Below are 9,620 nucleotides of genomic sequence, written 5' to 3'. Positions count from 1 at the left end.
TCTTAGCTTGAAACAAAAATAACTCATTGGCTGCTGTAGCAAGGCAAGGCAAGTTTATTTGTATAGCACAATTCAACAACAAGGTGATTCAAAGTGCTTTACAGAGACATTAGAAACAAAAACAAATAAAAGCATGATTTAAAATTGATTAAAACAAGCAAACAAGCTTGTGGGGATAGGTTAATTGATTAATCCAAATTGCCACTAGGTGTGAATGTGAGTGTGAATGGTTGTCTGTCCCTATGTGTTGGCCCTGCGACAGACTGGCGACCTGTCCAGGGTGTACCCCGCTTTTCGCCCTATGACAGCTGGAATAGGCTCCAGCGCCCCCGCGACCCTGAAAAGGATAAGCGGAAGCGAATGGATGGATGGATGGATAGAGTGTGTGTGTGTGCGCGCGTGTGCGCGTGTGTGTGCGTGCGTGTGCGTGTGTGTGTGTGTCACCCCACCGTGAGCCTCGTGCACCTGCTGACAGCTAACAGCGCATCAGTTTTTGTTTTTTGTTTTTTTTAGTTGTTGTTTTTGTTTTTGGGGAGGAAGCTAAAAAAACACTGAGCGCGCCTCTCTCTCTCTCTCTCTCTCTCTCTCTCTCCCTCTCTCTCTCTCCCATCAGGAACGCGCCTCCGCGGGCACCAGCAGCATTTAAAGCGCGTTGCGCGCACACGGCCCGCCAGTCTACCCTCGGCGGCCGTCGGGACCATGCGCACGAGGAGCTCCGGGCAGCTTGGCGCGCCGGCACCCCGTCTTGTGCCTTCGCGCGGGACGTGACGCTCACGGGCAGAATGGCGGAGCCGTGGAACCAGAGCGCCGCGTGGAACCGCTCCTCGGCGGGCACGAGCCGTTTCAGCAGCCTGGACGACATCGACGTGCCCGCGGACGGCTCCCCGGCGCTGCGCATCCTCATCTCGGCCGTGTACTCGCTGGTGTGCGCCGCGGGGCTGTTGGGAAACTTGCTCGTCTTCTTCCTGATGAAGGCGCGCGGCGGCCGGAAGAAGCGCTCCAGCATCAACCTGTTCATCCTCAACCTGGCCGTCACGGACTTCCAGTTCGTGCTCACGCTGCCGTTCTGGGCCGTGGACACTGCGCTGGACTTCAGCTGGCCGTTCGGCAGCGCCATGTGTAAGATAGTGCTGACCGTCACCGTCATGAACATGTACGCGAGCGTCTTTTTCCTCACGGCTATGAGCGTCACGCGCTACTGGTCGGTGGCCTCGGCGCTGAAGGACCGGACCCGGCGACGTGTGTGCCCGGTGCGGTGGGTTATCGCCGCGCTATGGCTGTCCGCGGCGCTCGCGTCCCTGCCCACGGCGATCTTCTCCACAGTGAAGAGCGTTGCCGGCGAGCGCCTGTGCCTGCTCGCCTTCCCGGATGGCCAGGCGTGGCTCGCGCTGCACCACCTGCAGAAGATCCTCGTGGCCTTTGTGTTCCCCATGCTCATCGTCAGCGCGTGCTACCTGTTGCTGTTGCGCTTCGTGCGTCTGCGCAGCATGAACAACAACCAGGTGAAGCGCAGGTCCAGGGTCACGCGGTCCGTCACCATCGTGGTCCTGTCGTTCTTCGTGTGCTGGATGCCGAACCACGCCATCACCTTCTGGGGCGTGCTGGTAAAGTTCAACGTGGTCAACTGGGACAAGACCTTCTACATGGTGCATACGTACGTGCACCCGGTGACCGTGTGCCTCGCGCACACCAACAGCTGCCTGAACCCGGTGCTGTACTGCCTCATGCGCCGGGAGTTCCGGAAGAAAATGAAGGACCTCTTCTGGAGGATCTCCTCTCCCTCGGGGCCGAGCACGTGCCACCTGCGGCCGTTCTCGGGGACGGTAAGGGCGGAGCCGGATGACACGCAGGTGGCCATCCCGCTGAACAACGTGGAGACGGAGAACTGCCGCCTGTCGGTGCTCACGGACCAGTGCGCCACGGACGCGATGCGCAGGTGAAGAGATGGACGGACCGCGCCGAGCTGCAGAGGACGTGACGTGTTTTGCTCGACGGGCGGCTCGGGACTTTTGTGACTTTGCATCAAAGGGATTTATAAACGATCACAGTCTGAAGCTGTGGCGTGGACAGAGAGCGGGGCCGTGCGTAAATACGCGGCGGTGCGTAAAAGCGCACAGAACCATCTCTGTCCTGTGACGTGTTCCGGATCAGTTCTCTGTGCAGACTTGATGCTGGGGGTTGTCGGGTGAGGGTCATGCTGCTTCTGCTGCTTCACGCGTTCTTCTGTGGAGTGTTTTTGGCGCTCGTGGCTGCTGTGTGTTCTGTAACTACATGAATGTAAAAAATCTAAAGAAACCTTAAAAACATATTTCAGAATAAAAGTATTAGTGTTGGCATCAGTGTCGTTGCTGTTTGGTGACCGCGACGGGCAGGGGAGGGGTCCGGTCCACTGACTGCTTGCTCGCTCACATGACTCACAGGCGCGCGCTTGCGGTTCCTCTCTCTCCATCTCGGCAGTGTTCATGGAGAGGAACCAGGGAAACGTCGGAAACGCTGATAAATGACCGCGCTGTGGACTTTCTGTGACCCCGCATATGTTTTAGAGTGTGGATAGTTTCCTTTGCCGGTGGCGGCAGCAGTAATTAAAACCTGTGACAAGTAGAAGAATTTTCCGCGTTCATGTCTGGATCCATCAGCGCGCACAGCCTCTGCTCTCCACACGGAAAAGTACTCAGGATGTTTTCCTCTCAGAACCCACGGGAGCTGGGAGGTACTGGATCCTGAGTTTAGAAGCGTCAGATTTTCTGCTGAACCGGGGATCATGTTCTCTGTCCGTGTTTCCGCTCCGTCCGGTCCTAGAAGTCTTCGTTCGCTGTGAATGCGCGGAAGGTTTTGGACCTGAGCAGAAATCTTACTGAAGCGCATCTGTGACACATTAAAATCTGGAGCTTAATTTCAGGTAACATACACAGACGTGACATGAATTTAACTGTGCAGATCACAGCCAGCAGGGAAAGAGAAGATCCGGTCGTAAATATGGAAAATCAAATTCACATATACACATGAGTCTCAAATAAATGATTTTCATTATAATTGACCATAAAAATGAGGCGTGTGACCTAAAAAGTCCAAATGTGCTTGTTTACAATGTAACATTTGCTCGTGTTGGGCTCTTTGCTGTCTCGGCCCCTCTGCTCACTGAGATGATGCTCAGTGTTACTGACAACCTCAGCTGCCTCATTTAACCTGTTGTTAGTGAACTTCTCTTCCCGGAGAAGCAGTAAGCATGTGAAAGCTTCAGAATCAAGCGCGAGGTGTCTGCTTGGGATCATTGATGTTGCCGATCAAAACATGAGCGTTTCTAAAGCCGGGCTGAGTCTCACACTTTGTTTCAGGCATTTAACTCCCGATGTCTGAGCTCTAATACAGTGAAGCTCTCAGACTTTACTGCACACACACACACACACACTCACACACACACACACACACACACACACACCGCCTGGTTTCAGATGCGAGTCAAACCTGATATGGGGCTAACTGTGGATCTTTAGTTTAAACGTGTTTGAATGATCGCTCCTGGACTTTACCCACTCAGATGTGTTTCGGGTAGATTTCTGCTCATGTCCACACACACCTGTCCTTCAAAGGTGCTTTCTGTCACTTCCTTTAAAAGACGTTTAAAACCTTCCAGATGAACTAAAGCTGTGAACAGAACCCGAAGAAACGACTGCTGTGACTTTTGAGCTCATATCTCAGATTTGAACAGAGTTTCTCTTCAGAGCAGCGAGGTGAGCAGATCGATCCAAGTATCTATAGCACTAATACCAACGCTGGTATCAGATCAGTATTTTTTACTTTAACACTGCCCACTTGATGTTCATTTGATTTTAAATGAAAAATTATTACCAAGCCTGCGGTATGAAACACATCTGAAGCTTTCTAAAGGCCTGTTTTACTATGTGAACTCACACTGTGTTACGAATTTTCAGTTTCATGACGATCCAGCTCATAAATCATGACTCTGCCTTATAAAGGCAGCTGTAGGGAGAGCACTGAGCTACTGGGATCTGTCATACTGTGTGTCGCATCAAAGCCAGAATTTGCAGTAGCACACAGCCTGCAGGTTCCAACAGAGGAAATGTGTGAAATGTGGACGGGCGATGTGAAAATTGGGACACTGACAGGATTTCTGACGATGTCTGATTGTTCATTGTTTTGTGCTCTGAGAGCGATCTTGAGAGAAAGCTACTCTCATACTTTCTCTTTTAGTCCAGCAAACCTTCTGTTTTTTTCTTTCTTTCTCTTTTGTTCTTGTTCAAAGTACAGCTGACAGCTGTTTGGAGGTAAAGTCACAGATGTTCGTTCTTCACGTTCTGCTGACACAGTAACTGAAGCTCTTCTCAAACAGGAACCGTGACAAGTATGTCTGTGGTTTTATACGTCCTCAGCTATAAACTGAGATCAGAACACTCAGAGAGACTCAGTAGTGGGATGAAATTCATTCATTGGGACGAACAAAGAAGACCCGATGAAGCAAGCGGTCCACCACAAAGATCCAAAGCATGGAGGAGGTTTTAAAAAAGGAACACATGCATTAAATGTATTCCTACAGATAGAAGCTGGGGTGGTGTCATAATTTAAAGAAGAAAAACTCGTGCTTAAACTTCTCAGCATATTGAAACATTGCCGTCTGAGCCGCCTCCACCTGCTCTGATTTCAGGCCCGTCTCCCAGGAGGCCGGCACGTAGTGTCGCGCCGATCTGTGTTAAATATTCTTCATTTTAACATCCGAAAATGTGGATTTTTATCCAAACTGTTGGCCTTACTGAGCGGGCTCTGCTAATCATTAACAGTGGTGGTTAAACAGTGAGTAGTTTGGGTGCTGAGATCATTAAAGAAGTCGTGACTGAAGGTGATAAATTTTGCCTTTACTTGAACTCCTCCTCTGACACGGACAATTTATTTTGCCAGGAACATTTGAATCTCAAGAACAAAATGTTCTTTTGCAAGTGTCCTGACGACAATTGGCAGAGCTCCATTAGGTTAGTGATTACATAAACTAACCAGTGAGATAAATAATCTGGATGCTTTCTCATTCTGGGTCTGGTCTCGGTGGTCTCAGGCTTCACCTGTGGACAGTTCTCTGATTCCAGCCAGAAGGAGCTTTGAACTTTGAACGAACGTCTCAAAGATGATCATGAGCTTTAGTGACAGCTCGAAGAAATAAGTCTCAGAGCTGAAGAAGGTAACTTCCCACAGTTTTCTGACGGATGGAGATCAGCGTGGAGTGAGAGTAGCTTTGTAGATAAGAACACAGCAGTCTTTGCAGCCTTCAGGGTGTTAAGGTTTACGATGATCCAGCATAATGAAGACACACATGCACACAAATAACATTGCCTCAGAAGAAAGGCAGGACCTGATTCTACAGTAAAAACCAGTCTCAGCTTCGGTTCATTCATTACTTTCTGAATGTGAGTTGTAAGATCGACGGGCTCATTGATGTAGGTGTGCTGAGATGTCATAGGTTAGTAGTTTTCAAATATTTTGTATCCAAGGTCAAAAGTTTAATTATATCTGCAGAAAACTGACTTTTGTCCTCTGAACAGTTGTAAATTCTGATCATCTCATCAGACGAAGGCACGTTTGGTGCAACTTTAGCTGATTGTATTTTAACGAGTAATTTGAGTCTCACGATTGTCAGTCGTCGTCGTCCTTGCTATCAATCAGACCCTTTCATGTGTACTAACACAGCGCTTCTGTAGCACTTTTGCATAGTCCAGCTGATATAAAGCAAAGAGTGAAACAATGTGGAAGTGCCTTAAACCTGCATTCGTTCTAACGGCCAGCAGGGGGCGACTCCTTTGGTTTGCAAAATCTACCATTTAAAAAGGCTGTCAGCTCACTTTATCTTTGACGCCAGTAAACACGTCTCTGAGTCGTTTGAAGTCTTGCTGAATGCAATATTTAGTTCATTGTGTAAGTTTTGGTGATTATTAAAGACCAGGACGACCCAGGTACATTGTCATTGGCTAATGACTTGTCAATCACAAGGAGCTGGTGGCTACACCCATCTTTGAATGGATTTAAAATGACCACTTGTGTCTATGATTCTTAGCGGTCCTAGGATGGATCCCTGGGGTACGCCCAGCTGAAAGTTCTTTCTTCTGCCTGATAAATCATTTTCATTCTGAAAACCCTGTAAACAACTGTTTGCTTTAATATTGTATGATGTACTGTGTTGAAAGCCTTGGACAGATCAATAAAAGGGCTGCACAACGTTTGTTGTTGTCTCTGACATCTGTAAAAACTCGCAGACTGCTGCGGTCCTTCTGTTTCTCCGTGAATCCTGAGTGGAAATGAGTTAAAATGTCATTAAATTGATGGAAACTTCTGCAGTTCTTCGTTAACGTGGTTAACGAAGAACTGCGTCAGCGGGTGTTTGATTTCTGCACCTCATTAATGCTGATGATTATAAACAAATAAACCACATAAACAAACAAACAAGCAATTAAAAAATAAACAGACGGGGAAAAAGCTGTTTAGGTGTGGGCGAAGATCAGCACAGCAGCGGTTGAGCCATCGAGCTGGACTTTGCTCGTCGGTTTGAGCTGCGAAGGCGACTTCATCAATGTTTCATCACATGAAGCTGCAAAAGGCCAAAAGCAAGGGAGCGAGTGGTGTGTGAAAGCACAGCTGCACATTATCAGAGGCGATGAAAACACAGAGTGCAGCGCTGTGAGTTTAATGAGGTCGGCCTGTGGAGCTATCTGTGTTTGGATTGAACGCAGAGGCGAGCAGGACGTGTCAGCGCGAGTTACGCTCAGTTTACTACATTCGTTTTTCCGCCTGGTGTCATGAAACGTTTGAAGGAAAGCACAGCGAGTTATTTTAGGTCATTGCAAAACATTACTGGTGATGTTACGTAACAGCCTCGCCTCACCTGTGACCTTCCTACGCATACTTCATCCCATAATAGCAAACAGCAGACAAACACTGATCTCTCTCTCGCAAAGAGGTCATCAGAGGTCACACACCGCCCTGTGAGGCCTTAAATTTCAGCAGCAGTTATGGAAACGGCACATTAATCAGCATTTCTCCGGCAATCTGTCCCTCACTGAGTCAATTCAGATAAACTGCTCTCCATCCAGTCACTGATTTGACTGTAACCCTGAGACAAAGGTGGGTTTGTCCCATCATCAGCATTAACGAGGTGCAGACATCAAACACCCGCTGACGTCATGAGCTGACATCATTCAGCTCAATCTTGGAAAAAAAAGAGCACGTGAACAGCTGATGATAACGCAGCCAAGCGCTCGCTTCACAGGATGGATGCTAACACGGAAAACGTAAACAGGATGCCATCAAAGCAGAAAGGTGGAGGAACAGGTGGAGTCACTCTGAGGTGTCCGTGACTAAAGAGCTGAGAAGATTAGAGGACAAGAACAGAGAGACATGAGAAAAGCACTTTAATCGTGATTCACGATCTCACTTATTCCAGATGACTGAACATTCGTCTCTTTCTTGTGTTTGTGATGCCTGTGTGTAGTCGTCTCCACCTATTACCTCAAACAAAAGGCTCTTCATCTGTTGTTTGTGCGAAATGCAGGGAATCCAGACAGTTTTCACAGACCGTGATGCTCAGAAATGAGCTTTGGTGCATCCTGTTTCCACCGATCATCTGTCGGATGTTTCTAAATCTGGCTGATTGGACAGATTTAGGAAGCCACAGGCTTGTCTGTATAAGGTGCCATAGCTGCATGTTGGAGCACAAACCAGGCCATGAAGTCCAAGGAGCTGTCTGTAGACCGCCGACACAGGATTGTATCGAGCACAGATTTGGGGACGAGTACAGAAAAGGTCCCAGTGAGCACAGCGGCCTCCGTCATCCAGAATGGGGATAAGGGATAAGGGCTTTAGTCAGGGAGGTGAGCAAGAACCCAATGGCCACTCTGACCGAGCTCCAGCATCGCTCCTTAGAAAGAGGAGAACCTTCTTGAAGAACAATCATTTCTGCAGTACTCCACCAATCAGGCCTGTCTGGTAGGGTGGTCAGATGGAAGTCACTCCTCAGTAAAAAAAACGCATGACACCCCACCTGGAGCTTACCAAGAGGCACCTGAAGGACTCTCGGAGCACGAGAAACAAAATTCTGGTGTGACGAGACTGAGATTGAATGCCGAGCATCGTGTCTGAAGGAAACCAGGCAGAGCTCATCACGGCACCAACAGGGAAGCACGGTGGTGGCAGCATCAAGCTGCGGAGATGTTTTTCTGCAGCAAGAACGAAGAGACTCGTCAGGGTCAAAGGAAAGATGAACACAGTAATCTGCAGAGATGTGCTTTCACCGTTCACCTGACTTTACCTGAGTAAACTAAAGAAACTCTTAAATACTCTGGAGACAATTTCCTGCATTATCAGGTGACGCATTTGCACAGGCGAGCAGCCTAAAGTAGCGTGATAACTGTCACGGCTGAGTAGCAGGTGTGTTTGTGGTAAGGACCCGAGGGTGATGAGGGAAGTGGAAACACCTGGGAAACACAGCTGACACAAATGCACCTGAACGCCGCAGGGGAAGTACAACTAAACACACTGAACATGGACACACAAGACTTTCAAAATAAAACAGGAAATATAATGGAACGTAGACATGCTGTCCCTTCCGGGCGATCGTGGCTCAAGAGTTGGGAGTTCGCCTTGTAATCAGATGGTTGCTGGTTCGAGCCCCGGCTCGGACAGTCTCGGTCATTGTGTCCTTGGGCACGACACTTCACCAGTTGCCTACTGGTGGTGGTCAGAGGGCCCAGTGGCGCCAGTGTCCGGCAGCCTCGCCTCGGTCAGTGCGCCCCAGGGTGGCTGTGGCTACAATGTAGCTGCCATCACCAGTGTGTGAATGTGTGTGTGACTGGTTGTGTAAAGCGCTTTACAAATACAGACCATTTACATGACGACACATGACAGACTGCACAGGGAAAGACTCGTAAATCAGGAGACAAAGAAGAAACAGAAACTAGACTAAAGCTCAACTAAACTCTAACCTTACATGAGTAAGCTTCAGTACTTTCCACGTTACCCTGTGACTGCTGCTGCTCGCTCGTCTCTGTCATAATCCTACAGACTTTCTAAACAACTTGTTTGTTCTTGATGTAAATCCTCATAAATGATGGATTGGTATTTCTAAATAAAGTATAAAAATGTCGTAAAATCTCGGTGTCGGTAATAAAGTGCAGATGATGAAACAGATATTTGAATGTTTGTTTTATGGTTGAGACGTGCAGCGCTAGGATGTCAGCTGATTGACTTACTGTGCTGTTACATAATGATGGTGATGACGTTTGTGCAGCGAGCTCCAGGACGTTACTGTTTCTATTTTTCTACGTGAGCTCCGCCCACCCCGCCCAAAGTCGTTCGCTATCTTCACCCCAACACATGTCACATTTCCCTCGAGCCGTTGGGCAAACTGAATCCCGCCCCCTCTCGGCGACCTCAGCGATCCAAACCCTCCACGGGGCGTCTCAATGCTTTTTTATATTCACAACACGGCGCGAGGAGAAGCTCTTTCATCAGAGTGATTCACAAACACCAGCGCTTCGTTAACGCCGCGCTGATGCATGAAGCTCGCGCTCTCATCCATCTCCATCTGCTGAGCTTCAGCTCATCCCTCACTGCAAAGTGCTTTC

The 9,620-nt window shown here is 48.6% G+C and overlaps 1 protein-coding gene across 1 annotated transcript; it reads left to right on the top strand.

Annotated features, from left to right (window-relative positions):
• The first annotated feature begins 684 nt into the window (after positions 1–684).
• rxfp3.3b (relaxin family peptide receptor 3.3b) lies at positions 685–8,613 on the top strand. The gene is made up of 2 exons (XM_040038767.1): positions 685–2,667; positions 2,711–8,613. The coding sequence occupies exon 1, from the start codon at positions 783–785 to the stop codon at positions 1,938–1,940; it is 1,158 nt and encodes a 385-aa protein (XP_039894701.1). The 5' UTR covers positions 685–782; the 3' UTR covers positions 1,941–2,667; positions 2,711–8,613.
• The last annotated feature ends 1,007 nt before the right edge of the window (positions 8,614–9,620 follow it).

This window comes from Simochromis diagramma, unplaced genomic scaffold (genome assembly GCF_900408965.1).
Source record: "Simochromis diagramma unplaced genomic scaffold, fSimDia1.1 OVJJ01000366.1, whole genome shotgun sequence".
In the NCBI taxonomy this organism is placed as follows: domain Eukaryota; kingdom Metazoa; phylum Chordata; class Actinopteri; order Cichliformes; family Cichlidae; genus Simochromis; species Simochromis diagramma.
This window is presented reverse-complemented; position numbering and strand designations above follow the sequence as displayed.

Bases quoted from the DNA above. Each gene is read 5' to 3' on its own strand.
- rxfp3.3b (XM_040038767.1), top strand. From the start codon at position 783: ATGGCGGAGCCGTGGAACCAGAGCGCCGCGTGGAACCGCTCCTCGGCG.